This window comes from Pangasianodon hypophthalmus, chromosome 30 (assembly GCF_027358585.1).
Source record: "Pangasianodon hypophthalmus isolate fPanHyp1 chromosome 30, fPanHyp1.pri, whole genome shotgun sequence".
In the NCBI taxonomy this organism is placed as follows: domain Eukaryota; kingdom Metazoa; phylum Chordata; class Actinopteri; order Siluriformes; family Pangasiidae; genus Pangasianodon; species Pangasianodon hypophthalmus.
This window is the reverse complement of record NC_069739.1, coordinates 12,416,756-12,431,755: the sequence shown is the minus strand read 5'-3', so window position 1 is coordinate 12,431,755 and position 15,000 is coordinate 12,416,756. Positions and strand designations below refer to the sequence as shown.

Below are 15,000 nucleotides of genomic sequence, written 5' to 3'. Positions count from 1 at the left end.
TGATGGGGTCTGATATTGACAAGGTCCTGAGCCCCAAATCAGGCCCCACTCTGGTGTAGTCGGTGCCAAATGAGTAAAGTTTTTGGCTGTAAAGCGTCTCACCAGCTATTGAAACCTGCAACCTTCCCTCCAGGGCTTCTTTTGAATTACAACAACGTGAGATGTTGAATCCATCCGTAAACTGGCAGGAGCGAGGTTTCGGTCAGATTGGAGATTCAATCAGGTTTCCTGCAGATTGGAGCGATCATTCCATTACAGACATTAAACTGGATAATGAACTGTCTGACTGTGCCATGTGTGAGTGTCTTATTATGTCAAGTCCTCAGCGCTGTATCATGAGTGTGTCTGCGTTTGCTACTCGTACATGAGTGTACGTTTAGTGAACCACCAGTGAAGCAGGTATTGAGGTGGAGGTGTGTGTGGCCTCGGTCAGTCTAGTCTTACTTCATCATGGTAAGGCTCATCAGCTGTCCGAGCTGAACTGCCGCAGTTTCAGGGGTGGAGGTTATGGCTTGTTTGGAACCTGCCTGCAGTGAGTTTGAGGTGGTAGTGCTAATTCAGATTAATTTCAGATTGAAATTCACCTGTTCAACTGTCAGTTTCTTCCTCAGACTGGAGACAGGTAACGTCTGCCAGATTCGGCTCTCGGCCTGCAGGGAGGACTCTGCTGAAGGATGTGAGCTTCTGTGGCACGTGGCGTCCGGCTGAGCGATGTCTGACGCCCGGGTGTCCACCTGCCTAGAAAAGGACTCCGATCACTTTCTCAGCTTCTTTATTGGGCTTCTTCTCAGTCTTTATTGGGCAGGGACGTTTATAACGAGCAGGTTGTTTAGGCTGTGGCGTTTTTGTCAGACGTAACTCCAGGTTAGGATATAAATCTGCTAGCCCATTGCACTGTCTGCATCACAGTCAGCGTAGGGGAAGTCCAAACTCGACTGCTTCTCTAGGATGAAACGTGCTTTATTTATTGTGACAGAAAGCGAGAACGCAGTGCGATTCCGGTCGAGAGCAGGTGAGATGGCGGAAAGGGGGCGGGGCTTCGAGGCAGCATCAGTTAATATCGGGGAGTTCAAAACATGGCGATTGGATCATCTCCTGTTTCACTGCGGAGGTAAAGACTGCTCGTGTTGTGTATTCTTTAGGGGATGACGTGTACTAGCGTACTCAGAGGTTAAATTATGGAACTCCTGTGCAAAACGTGTAAAGGTTGTCCGGTTTGGTGATGTAATATAATCAGAGTAAACGTCACTGGCTGTAAAATTGTCTAATACACACGTGATCAGCCAAAAACACTGCTCTTGTTACTGTTACACTCGAAAGATGAGTGCTGTTAGGTCTGTGAAAGTGTACGTGAGGAGGAAGTGGGACTGAGAAGTGGAGGCACGTCTGTGATTCTGCACCTCAGGATCAGACAAGAAGTTCCACAGTTTGCATTAAAATGTAGAGCAAGTGGCAGGAATCGATTTAACTGAAACCTCCTGCGTAAAGACGGACTGAGGACGGTGAAGACTTTGGTCTAATATTTGTGACACTGTTTACATTAATGAGATTCTGAATTTACTGCATGCCGTCATCGTTATCGCCGTAGCTGGAATGTCACATTGTGCAGCCGTAGTGCTTTTTACTGGTTTGTTTTCAGTCAGAAGGTTTATAAATGTATTATTAAGTTAATTCTGAGTGTAGCGGTGGTGCAGCGTGTAGCGCCGGTGCGGAGTGTAGCGCCGGTGCGGAGTGTAGCGCCGGTGCGGGGTGTAGCGGCGGTGCGGGGTGTAGCGGCGGTGCGGGGTGTAGCGGCGGTGCAGCGTGTAGCGGCGGTGCAGTGTAGTGCTGCCCGAGCTCGGTTTACTGTCTGTGCAGAGTTCTGCATGTTCTCCACGGTTCTGTGTGTGTTTCATTTGGGTTCTCCAGTTTCCCTCACATTCCAAAAGCATGCCGTGTGTGTGTGTGTGTGTGTGTGTGTGTGTGTTCCTCTAGCTGGTAGATACTCGTACTGTTTTTATATCAGCGTATTGAACGATACATTCAACAGACGGAATAATAAAGCCATTAAATAGAGCTTATATCACGTGAGGCGTAATAAACATGTTTATGGCAGTCATTAACGTCAAGTTTTAAAAATAACAGTTTAATTTGTGATTGTTAGTTTGTCCAGTTACTTTTGGCCAGCACGTATAAAGTGCAGTAATTCCTACACTCTTCAGCCGATCTGCATGTAAATCCAATTAAATTAAAGCTGAAAGTCTGCACTTGGAGCTCTTTATTTAACTTCAGCTCCAATAAACTGTGATCAACAGCTAAAATAACAATAATTTTGTCAATGTACAAATATTAATAATCCTTCAGCAATGGATTTGACTACTGCTCTGTGACGTCCCTCATTCCTTCTGTACTCTGTAGACCTGTAATGCTTTGGTTGGTGCCTTTTGGGTCACTGTGTGTTCTGTGTGTGTGTGTGTGTGTGTTTTGCGCTGCAGCGGGGAGAAGTGGCGCAGGGAGCTGGAGAGCCGCTACATCGATGAGCTGGCTGAGCTGCTGTCGGCCAACATGGGTGACCTTGCCAGCCTCAGCGTGAAGCCAGACAAATGCCACATCCTCAAGAGCATGGTGGACCAGATCCAGCAGATCAAGCGGCGGGAGCAGGGTAAGCAGCTCACACGATGTCCCTGTCCTGCTCTGGCATCCGAATGGCACGCTGTGCTGCATCCTCCAGCACGATCGAGATAAGCCAAGCTGCATTCATTAACACTTCAGACTCGGTTTGCATTTCTGAGCATAACCACAGACTCTTTTAGGTAATTCAGTGGGACCAGTGCGATGATTTAACATCCTGTACGTAAAGCACTTACACTCGTTTTTCACAGCTAGGAGCTTTGTGTGTGCATGATGTGTGCGAAAAGAACAGCGGCCCGTGTCAGCCTGTTTCACCTTGTAAACATAAATGCACAAAAGCACAATCTTCAGTGTTTGAAGTGTAGTCTGTATTTAAGAACTCTAAACTGACAAGTGTGTGATGTTGAGTTATGAACCTGAAACTGCTAGCGGCTGCCTGAGTTGTCCGGGGAATATTAGGTTGCGACCTGTTAATGACCTGCAGCGTAAATAACGCAGCGAAGCGCCAGTGATTCTCGCTCGAAGGGCGAAGTTCCTCACCAGTTCCTCACCAGTGTTTGTCCTGCGTAGCACCTTCACCTCGGAAAAGCTTCAGCCATGCTTTCCTGAACCTGCACTGTTTACCTGAAATGGAAAACTTCTGTTTCTTACAAGAGACAGCAGAAGCCACTTCTTCTTCTTCCTCTTTTTCGATGCTGCTCTGTTCTGCCTGATTTGATGCAGAACTTTGAAAGTAAGATTTGATGATTTTCATTTCCTTCAAGCCGACTAAAACGCTGCCATCGTCACACACGACTTTTCCGCGAGTTTGAACCGTAACTGTTGTAATGTAACGTAATGTTAGTGTAGGTGCATTAAAGAGTTTTAGTTTTTAATTCCGATTGTATTTATGCAACTATTCCTGAGCTTCAATCGGGTCACTTGCACCGGTGCGCCTGAGGGGTCGCTCTGCAGAGCCCTGTCTCACCTGCGCTCACACCTGCTGCACTTACAGGAATATACACACAAATCTCAATCTAACACAAAAGATTTGCACACTCAGTTCACACGCCGGCTCGTGCACACGCGCGTTTGATCAATAAGGCCCAGGCTTCTTAGGAGGAAGTTAGGAGTCTGTGGATTTGAGCAGATTCTTCATGCACACTGAGAGAATTCTCAGAAAGGTATTTGGAAGGAATTAGAATCTCAGTGCAACTTATTAAACATGATTAACCCTTTCAGAGCTCGTTTCTGCTCCACCTTTCAGAGTCCGTCTGTGCTTGGAAAGAGAGGAGGTGTTTATTTGGTTTATGCTTTCATGAGTCTGCAGTCAGAGCGAGGCGATAAGCTGATCAGAGGCTGCACTGCGCTGTTCACTCAACGTCTTTGCTTATTAGCAGCGCTGGCACTCGTTGATTATTTGGAGATCTTTGGAAGGTTGTGAAGTGCAACGCTGCAGATGCCTTGTGAAGATTTCTTCAGAAATATTTTTGGCGTAATTATGAATTTAATATGCATAAATAATGCGTTCCACGTTCGTTCCAGAGGCAGACGTGAATCTGCAGTGATGAAGGACTTAATGAATTGATGAGTGAAGTGTAAGTGTATACAGCATACCCTATAACTTTAAAGAATTAAAGGGATTTGTGTATTAACACAGTGCTCAGGTATTACAGGGGAACTCTGTGTGTGTGTGTGTGAGAGGGGTGTGTGTGAGAGGGGTGTGTGTGAGAGGGGTGTGTGTGAGAGGGGTGTGTGTGTGTGTGTGTGAGAGAGGGGTGTTATTGTGAACACACAGTGTTTATAACGAGGTGTGGTTTGTATATATCTGAGTGGTAAAGATGTAGATGATAAGCTACTTGCTGTAAATGTCTGGTACGATTCTGTAATTCTGTACTGATCTGTTCCCCTTTCACTTTTCTCTTTACATCAGGGTTGCCATGGATCTCAAAAAAGCTCTAAAACATCTTAAAATAGATTTTTGAAATGTACGGTCTGGCTGTTAGGTATTAAATTGTGAGTGTACAGTGTAAGACTGATCACTTTTGAACATGTGGTCATGTCTTTGAGAATTCAGCTTTTTGTGGTTTCTCATTTTACATGTTTACATACTGAGCTCTGACTCACGTAACGTTTCACACTGTGTTTTTCCTGCTTGGTGAAGGAGGAGGAGGAAGAGGAGGAGGAGGAGGAAGAGGAGGAGGAGGAGGTGAGAAGGAATTGGAGAAGTGGAATTTCAGGATGAAAAATACCAGGACTTGGTAGCAGCAACAGGCAACAGTTTTGAGGTTCAATAGTCCTAAAGATGTAAAACCTCGCTAGCTAAGTGTGAGTTGCTCGGTTTGATAAACAGAATGAATCCAGCGTGTAATCAGATGCTCCTGCTTCGTCACAGCATCATCAATAAAGAGACGAGCGCCTACACACACTGTACAGCGGACACAGTTATAAAATATTTAAATTGCCTTATAAACTTATAGTAATTACAAGAAATTTAGGCAGAAGAAAGCTGTCTGACTGAATCTGTGATTATTAAAGGACAGAGATCAGTCGAGTGAAGAAATGAGGGACTTTTACCTCAGCTGATGAGACAGAGGCTGATGCTGAATGTCCTGAACTTATCGTTCTTTAAAATGTGTCAGTGATGATGTTTTTCTCCATCAGTAGATCAGGTTATAAATGTGCAGGTAGGCGGGGCTTCTTTCTGTGGAATTAGAATGAAATGTGATAGAAGGAGATTTTTTGCATTTAAAATGCTAGAAGTTTATCTCTGGTGCCAAAGAGAAACATAGTTCAGTGCAGGAAAGCCTGTAGTTTTCAGAAACATATAAAGTAGGAAAAGTCAGAATTTGAGCATGTGAAAGGGTTTGGCAGACGAGCGCAGGCACTTGAGTTTATTTGGGTTTGTTCTGGTGTCGACGCAGGCTTGATTTTCATTCATCCAGGTCTTAAAAGTATAAAAAAGCATTGAATTTGATGTTAAATCTCTGCAGGAACCCTGTGCATGTTTGCTTTTATCTATAGTGTACAGGTCAGCTGCTGTTCTGCGTCCGCTGTGCAGTTTGATCGGAGATTCTTTTAGCGCTAAAACTAAAACTGCAGTCTTCAGACACCAGGGATTTTCTCATCCACTACATTTACCTTAATGCAGAAATGTTTACATCTGATTTCCTCTTTAGATCTTCTAACACAGAGAGAAACATGTACTTCTCTGTAGCAATAAAACATTTCGTAAGTCCCACAGCCACAGTGATTTAAATGCTGATCTGTTTCACCAATTGTGTAATATTTCCTGAACTTGAGTAACTGCACAGTCTCAGCTGGAGAAGCTCTGCGTCTTAGTGATAACGTACCGGGGTTGTTTATCATCGAGTTATAACTTAAATAGTTTCAGATCTTCAAACTAAATTTATTATAAGGCAAAGACACCCTGAGTAAACACAAAATACAGCTTTCAAATGATCATTTCATTTGCTGAAGGAAAAATATGTGTGATAACTGTGAAGAAAACTGATTGCACCCTCAGTTACTCAATTAACCAGATTTAACAGATAATTGGTTATAAGGCAAATACTTCTTCACGGCACTGTAGTTCACTGCAGCTGTAAATATTGATGCCTGCGCTGGTCACCAACACGAGAACATTTTACATGTTTTAATGCTCAGGTGGCTTTGTGAAGTTAAGATTCCACTTTACTGTCATTGTACAGAGTCCTAATAGTTCTCACTATCAGTGCTGTGTGTGTATATATATTAGAAACGGCACAGCTTCGGAAAATTACTTGGAACCTCTTCACGATATGCTGGACTGAGTGAGGAGAGTGAGTGAGGGAGGAGAGCGAGTGAGGGAGTGAGAGCGAGTGAGGAGAGCAACTGAGGGAGGAGAGCGAGTGAGGGAGGAGAGAGAGTGAGGAGAGGGAGTGAGGGAGTGAGGAGAGCGAGTGAGGGAGTGAGGGAGTGAGGAGAGCGAGTGAGGGAGTGAGGGAGTGAGGGAGTGAGGGAGTGAGAGCGAGTGAGGGAGTGAGGAGAGCGAGTGAGGGAGTGAGGAGAGCGAGTGAGGGAGTGAGGGAGTGAGGGAGTGAGGGAGTGAGGAGAGCGAGTGAGGAGAGCGAGTGAGGAGAGCAAGCGAGGAGAGCGAGTGAGGGAGTGAGGGAGTGAGGAGAGCGAGTGAGGGAGTGAGGGAGTGAGGGAGTGAGAGCGAGTGAGGGAGTGAGGAGAGCGAGTGAGGGAGTGAGGAGAGCGAGTGAGGAGAGCGAGTGAGGAGAGCAAGCGAGGAGAGCGAGTGAGGAGAGCGAGTGAGGAGAAAGAGGAGAAGTATGGCTGTGTTTAAGGCAGAAGTCGCTGAGCTCTAACAGTGGAACTGCTAACAGCACAGCTCAGTGAGAGTCTCAGTCCACTACTGGGATTTGGGGAATAAATAGATTTACTTCCAGAGCAGTATTTTAAACTGGACATGCAGGAGGTTGAAATATTTGGAGCTCCTTGTAGCAGGTGATATTTTATATAAATGTATTTAAACTGGCTGACCTCGTACTACATCAGAGTGAAGTATCTATGATCATGCGCCTCACTGATGTGTCCTTCATGACTCTGGACATCTTCTGGGCTTTTTTTTCTCTCTTCTTTCCGAGCCCTCACACCATGGCAGTGGGAGGGGCCACAGGGGTGTGTGAGAGAATGACCAATGGCAGCGCTCCACTGCCCCCTGACCTTGTGCAAGAGAGGGGCCTCTCACTGGCTTTGCTGCTCTCATGGTGTCAGCATTGTTAGACAAGGACATGTGCTGGCCTCTGTAGCTTTTCCTCCAGCACTGCGAGTAGACCAGCAAGCTTCAGAGAGCATGCACTGAGTCCTGAAGCCTCGTCCTGCATGGAGTTCTGAACTATAGCACCTGCACTAGACTATATTAATACATTAAACAGCCCTACAGTTAAATATCTGCACAGCTGCGCAGTTACAGTGTGATGCTGTCTGAAACGTGTGATGCTATTCTCCTCGCAGAAAATAAACTCATGCTAATACAGCTGCTAGCTCCTGCTGTGAGATGTAAGTATTTTAGTCATATGAACATGTTCCTCATGTTTTAACCCCTTACTGTCTTGCCATCAGGCAACACGAACACTTTTGGCTTATTCTTCATCACGAGTTTATTCTTCATCACGAGGGGAGGAGACAGTGCTAACCAATAGAAATGCAACAGTTGGTCATATGATTTGTATTTTCTCTAGCAACAATTGCTTTAACCAGCGTTCCACTTTTTATTAAGTTAAAATGATTCTTTTGTCTTATATGAATCCCTGTTTGTTATAAAGCAGAGGGAGAACTCATCCCAGTGGAGGATGTGAGGATGAGGTGGGGTTTAGTGATGAGGAAGATGATGAGCAGTCTCACAGAGAGAGAGTGACAGAGAGGATGAGGAAGATGATGAGGATGAAGCTGCATGTATAAGTTGTTGGCTATGCAAATTGATGTTTTAAATTTTTTTTAAAATGAAACCATTGTTTCAATATTTGTTCTGTATTGTTTCAAGACAAATCCCTCAATTAAAATATTTATAAAATAATTATGTTCAATTATGCTATTGTACATAAGTAAAAACAGTACAAACATTTTTTTACCCAGAGTATCGTAATGCGTACAGTAGAGGGTTAGTAGTAATTTTGAAAACCTAATCAGAAAGTATAAAGTTACGTTCAAACGTACAGCGACTCGCAGCGACAAAGTGACCGGAGACGTTTCGTTTTCAGTGAGAGCTGCCGACTTCCGGCGACAGGACCGACAGCGGCGGTTGGCGAGTAGATGTGGGCGTGTCCAGCCACGCGACAAAGTTGAAAAAAGTTTAACTTAATGCAAATTTGGAGCGTCTTGGTGCAGCGACTACCAATGGGAGTGAAGACAGTAGAGCGCTCGTGATTGTCGCTCTTGATTGTCGCTCGTGATTGTCGCTCGTGATTGTCGCTCGTGATCGGCGCTCGTGATCGGCGCTCGTGATCCAGGCTGCCTGCGAGTCCGGCGGTTGTTTCGTGGACTGCGACAGTCCAGCGCTTGTGCTTTCGCTGCAGAGAGACGGCTGCAGTGGCAAAGAGCACACGCTGCTTCTCCTTCATCTCGTATGATATGATGCATATATACACTGGTGAATTATATATAAAATCTCTCTCCCTCCAGAATGTTTAATTTTAGCAGGAAGAAAACTGATTTGTTGTCAAAAGTGGAATGTTAGTTGCGCCACCCGCTGACTACAGCAAGCAGTTGTACACTGGCGATGTGTGAACGTAGCTTAAAGGGTGTTTGTGTATACGGACTATAACATCTGACAACAGAAGAGCAGTGTAGAGAATGTTGTTGCTTTCAGTGTGGCATGTTTGAAAAGCAGTGCTGTTTGTCACTTCCTCACTAATCCCTGTGTTCAGTCATTCATCACTTCATTCATATTCTCTGATAAAAAGGTGGATTTAAAACTCACTTGGTCATTAGAATGTAATTTAATAATCACAAACAATTTTATTGTCATTTTTTGTTACCTCTGTATCGTTTTATCAGTTAAGAAAGCATTTTGGTCATCATGTTCATCATGTGGGAAACTTGTTACTGATGCAGTGTGTAAACAAGTTCATTATTTAAACAAGTTACATATGTTTTAAACAATTTATTTAGTATGATTTGTACTCTACTGCTGGTTTTCTTTTATTAAATTAATGAAATAATAATGCATTTAGAATACTCTAATATTCGGACCATTATGCAGTAGATGTTTTGTTTTTATTTATTTATTTATTTTTTCGTGACAGAGCTAGCACAGCTGCTAGATGAAGTAGATCAGCCACAAATGTCATGACTGCTTTTTCTTGTGCTGTTGTGAGCTGTGGTGTGTTTGCTTGACGTGTAGGATGTTCCTTATGGCCTCTGAAACCCGCGAGGTGAAGTCCATCCCTAATATAAAATGATAAGTCACTGGTTCCAGTGGACATTAGCTTTATTTGCTTAGAATAATTAGGCTTAGGTTTGCTTTAGGGCTGTGTGGTCAGCTTGTTTGTTTGTTCTACTTTCATATCCGGACTCGGCTTTAGAATGCTGTGAGTAATTCATAGCAGAGCCTTCACACACACGTGGGGGAGTTAATAAATGCAGTGTTGTCAGTGTGTTGACTGGGAGGGAGAGGCTGGACGGTGTGTGATGAGGAGGGAAAAACAGCAAAGTGGTGACACAAGGGTGACATAAGCTACCCGCTTGGATCAGCAGCCTAGTTTTCATTACATATCTATGAGGAAAAAAAGACTGTGTGTTTATATGAGAGCTCATGGAAAAGATTATACCACCTTCTGTACACCACATAGCACTTATAGCACATCAGCCCAGATCATCTGCAGCGCTGCCACGGGAAAGCCACTGTCAGCTACCTGCCACGGACCACTGAGCAGTTTCTAATCCACACAGCATCACCGTACGTTCCCACAGCACTGCAACTTTCAGAGAACCCCAGCGTTCTCTACACGCCAGCGTTCTCTGAGTTCCAGCGTTCTCTGAGTTCCAGCGTTCTCTGAGTTCCAGCGTTCTCTGAGTTCCAGCGTTCTCTGAGTTCCAGCGTTCTCTGAGTTCCAGCGTTCTCTGCACGCCAGCGTTCTCTGAGTTCCAGCGTTCTCTGCACGCCAGCGTTCTCTGAGTTCCAGCGTTCTCTGCACGCCAGCGTTCTCTGAGCGTCAGCGTTCTCTGAGTTCCAGCGTTCTCTGCACGCCAGCGTTCTCTGAGTTCCAGCGTTCTCTGAGTTCCAGCGTTCTCTGAGTGTCAGCGTTCTCTGAGTTCCAGCGTTCTCTGAGTTTCAGCGTTCTCTGAATGCCAGCGTTCTCTGAGTTCCAGCGTTCTCTGAGTTTCAGCGTTCTCTGAGTTCCAGCGTTCTCTGAGTTTCAGCGTTCTGAGTTCCAGCGTTCTCTGAGTTTCAGCGTTCTCTGAATGCCAGCGTTCTCTGAGTTTCAGCGTTCTCTGAGCCCCAGCGTTCTCTGAGTTCCAGTTTTCTCTGAGCGTCAGCGTTCTCTGAGTTCCAGCGTTCTCTGAGTTCCAGCGTTCTCTGAGTTCCAGCGTTCTCTGAGCGTCAGCGTTCTCTGAGCGTCAGCGTTCTCTGAGTTTCAGCGTTCTCTGAGTTTCAGCGTTCTCTGAGTTTCTCTGAGCGTCAGCGTTCTGAGTTTCAGTGTTCTCTGAGCGTCAGTGTTCTCTGAATGCCAGTGTTCTCTGAGTTTCAGTGTTCTCTGAGCGTCAGTGTTCTCTGAGTTTCAGTGTTCTCTGAATGCCAGCGTTCTCTGAGCGTCAGCGTTCTCTGAGCGTCAGTGTTCTCTGAGCGCCAGTGTTCTCTGAGCGTCAGCGTTCTCTGAGCGTCAGTGTTCTCTGTCGTTTTTCGTTTCTCTCAGCAGGACAGTACTGAAAGCCTGTAACCCTGGTGCCACTCCTTCACTGCAGCTCGTCGTGGTTAAACCCATTGGTTTGCATTCTTCACACCCCATTTGTCACTTGTGCTGCTAACGCATGTCCTGTTGCATGTCTCCCTTCTGCTCCGCCTTTGACCCCTCTTAAACGCTGCTGTTACCAACACAACGCCGACGCAGAGTGCCTCGCACACATTCGACTGGAAAGCTACATTGCTATTATGTATGTAAATATGGCACACGGCAACGCACACAAAATCCTGCATCTAAAGTTAGAGGCTTCTTCAAGGAGTCGTTGCTCGGAATAAAACCCAAAACAAACAGATTGGAGCCTCTGCTCTGTCCAGCTGTTGGAATCGGCCACGTTCTCATGTGGCGGTCTAACGGCTTTGATCTGGAAGACGAATGGCAAGGTTGCGCGCCTTGGCTGCAGAATAATCACTGACACATCATATAAGGTTTAGAGTTTGACGGGGACATAAACACCAGCATTGTGGATTTTGCTTTCCTTTGCAGTCTTTTTCTTGAGTGACTGAAGTTCTTGTTGTGGTTGGCTTCAGTTCAGAACAGCTACTGCACTAGAGGGGCATTAGGTGAATTGTTTAGTGTTTTGCTTTAATCTGCTCCGCTTTCAGGAGACGGATGGGTATGAGGCAAGTGCGCTGTAGTTGTCCTTGAAGAAACTACTACAAAAACTGAAGAAATGCCCCAAATCAAATCTAATCAATCTCAATACTTTGTTTATATATCTATATTTATATCTATCTATATCTATATATTATATATATATGTGTATATGTATATATAATCAGTTAAAAATAAGGGAAAATGTCACTAAGCCAAACAGTGACTATCTGACAGAGAATGTTACGTGTTAGTCGTTAGCAGTTCACGTATTATGCTGCAGTGTCCTGTGTGTTCGTAGAGAAAGTAGCTCTGATGTCCCCTGATGACGAGGTGCAGAAGAGTGACGTGTCCTCCAGCAGTCAGGGCATGGTGGAGAAGGAGGCTCTCGGTCCTCTCCTCCTTGAGGTACGTGACATTTGTAGGTTTTATTTTTTATTTTTTTTGGTGGTTGTTCTGGAATACACAAGTAAAGCACCACAGCGCATACACCATGACTTTATAGTAGGCCTTTATTATATGGACAAAATGCAGTTAAGCTGCTCAATATTGCAAAAAGACTGTGATGTGAAAATTTATGACTAAACAATCAGTTAAAATATTTTAATGAATAAAAATATATTTAGTTTTTCTGCATTTTTGTGTAAAAAAAAACACAGTTCTACAATATGCATCCTATTTATTTATTTATTTATTTATTTTAATGCCTTGTGCACTACCAAAAATCAATTAGATAGTTAAAGTCTAACATATTTAATTAGTGTTATGTATTTATTTAATGAGATTAAAAGTGATCCCCACTAAAATAAGTGCAGTTGATTCAAACAGAAACATAACTGTGTCACATTTAACACAAAACTTGGTTCTTGGTTGTGTGATGGATTTTGTTTAAAACTGAAGTGCCAGACTATAGATGCGTCTCCACTTGTCTGTTTCTCGCCGATGGTTACGCTCCTCACTTGGCCTAAGAGCACTCGTGTTTTTCAGCCTAACGATAGCGGTGTTTCTGCCTGTTCCTGTGTATGTCTTCACTCTTCACTCTGCCTACTCACTCTAATGATATCACCTGAATGCACACACACAAGCAGACAGGTGACAAATTATAGGAAAATCCCACATAAAGTCCCCCGCGAGCTGCCAGAACAGCTTCACTGCAGCTTGGCAGAGATTCTGCAGGTGTCTGAAGCTCTACTAGAAGGATGAACAGCGTTCTTCCATTCATAAGTTGGTGTTTCGATGATAGTGGTGGAGAGCACTGTCCAAAATCTTCCCTTCCTTTTCTTTTCCTCCAGGCCCTGAACGGTTTCTTCTTCGTGGTCAACCGTGAGGGTCGGATTGTGTTTGTATCTGAGAACGTCACAAACTACCTAGGTTACACCCAGGAAGAGCTGATGACCTCCAGCGTCTACAGCATCCTGCACGTGGGCGACCACAATGAGTTTGTGCGCAACCTACTCCCCAAGAGCCTCGGTGAGAGATTTATAGAGCAGTGTTAGTGTCTGTGTACGGTCACTGTGCTGCGCTGTCATCATGCTGTATTATACTGTGTGTGTGTGTGTGTGTGTGTGTGTGTGTGTGTGTGTGTGTGTGTGTGCGCGTGTGTGTGTGCAGTCAATGGGGTGCCGTGGCCGCAGGAGCACAGTCAGAGGAACAGTCACACGTTTAACTGTAGGCTGCTGAAGAGGCCTCCGGACGAGGCGGACGCAGAAAACCAGGAGGCTCGGCAGCAGTACGAGCACATGCAGTGTTTCACTGTCTCTCAGCCCAGAGCAGTGCAGGAGGAAGGCGAAGGTAAATCTCACACACACACACACTCTCACACACACACACTCATACACACACTCACACACGCACTCTCACACACACTCTCTCACACACACACACACTCTCTCTCTCACACTCACTCTCACACTAAAAGATGCTTTTTTGCTAGCTTGTTTTATTGGAATTGACCAAAAAAATGGTACAATTATAAACCACAGCCTGGTTTACTGTGTTACTCTTCAGTAATAATAGAATGGTGAACATTTTAAAGATAGTGACTGTACAAACTGTGTGTGTGTATGTGCGTGTGTGTGTGTATGTGCGTGTGTGTACGCTCGGATGCAGACTTGCAGAGCTGCCTGATATGCATAGCGTGCCGTGCGCCCCGAGTGCCACAGATTCCTGTCAGTACAGAGTCCTTCATCACCAAGCAGGACCCCACAGGTATGCTTTTCAGTCTGCTCTCGCCTTGCACAGGCCTTCAGCCACCGGGCTCCCGAGTCCTAATGCAGTCACCCTCACTGTAACCCTCACTGTAACCCTCACTGTAACCCTCACTGTAACCCTCACTCTCACTGTAACCCTCACTGTAACCCTCACTCTCACTGTAACCCTCACTCTCACTGTAACCCTCACTGTAACCCTCACTCTCACTGTAACCCTCACTGTAACCCTCACTCTCACTGTAACCCTCACTCTCACTGTAACCCTCACTGTAACCCTCACTCTCACTGTAACCCTCACTGTAACCCTCACTCTCACTGTAACCCTCACTGTAACCCTCACTGTAACCCTCACTCTCACTGTAACCCTCACTCTCACTGTAACCCTCACTGTAACCCTCACTCTCACTGTAACCCTCACTGTAACCCTCACTCTCACTGTAACCCTCACTCTCACTGTAACCCTCACTGTAACCCTCACTCTCACTGTAACCCTCACTGTAACCCTCACTCTCACTGTAACCCTCACTGTAACCCTCACTGTAACCCTCACTCTCACTGTAACCCTCACTCTCACTGTAACCCTCACTGTAACCCTCACTCTCACTGTAACCCTCACTGTAACCCTCACTCTCACTGTAACCCTCACTCTCACTGTAACCCTCACTGTAACCCTCACTCTCACTGTAACCCTCACTCTCACTGTAACCCTCACTCTCACTGTAACCCTCACTGTAACCCTCACTGTAACTCTCACCCTCACTGTAACCCTCACTGTAACCCTCACTCTCACCCTCACTCTCACTGTAACCCTCACTCTCACTGTAACCCTCACTCTCACTGTAACCCTCACTCTCACTGTAACCCTCACTGTAACCCTCACTGTAACTCTCACCCTCACTGTAACCCTCACTCTCACTGTAACTCTCACTGTAACCCTCACTGTAACCCTCACTGTAACTCTCACTGTAACCCTCACTGTAACCCTCACTCTCACCCTCACTCTCACTGTAACCCTCACTGTAACCCTCACTGTAACCCTCACTCTCACTGTAACCCTCACTGTAACCCTCACTGTAACCCTCACTCTCACTGTAACCCTCACTCTCACTGTAACCCTCACTCTCACTGTAACCCTCACTGTAACCCTCACTCTCACTGTA

At 45.3% G+C, this 15,000-nt stretch overlaps 1 protein-coding gene across 1 annotated transcript in view; it reads left to right on the top strand.

The window, feature by feature from the left end:
• Positions 1 to 15,000, top strand: part of ncoa1 (nuclear receptor coactivator 1) — a 56,987-nt gene that overhangs the window by 26,050 nt on the left and 15,937 nt on the right. Inside the window, exons 4-8 of the mRNA XM_053231799.1 lie at positions 2,475 to 2,641; positions 11,932 to 12,038; positions 12,923 to 13,100; positions 13,242 to 13,421; positions 13,740 to 13,838. Of these exons, the coding sequence (XP_053087774.1) occupies positions 2,475 to 2,641; positions 11,932 to 12,038; positions 12,923 to 13,100; positions 13,242 to 13,421; positions 13,740 to 13,838 (731 nt within the window). The remainder of the gene's footprint in view (positions 1 to 2,474; positions 2,642 to 11,931; positions 12,039 to 12,922; positions 13,101 to 13,241; positions 13,422 to 13,739; positions 13,839 to 15,000) is intronic.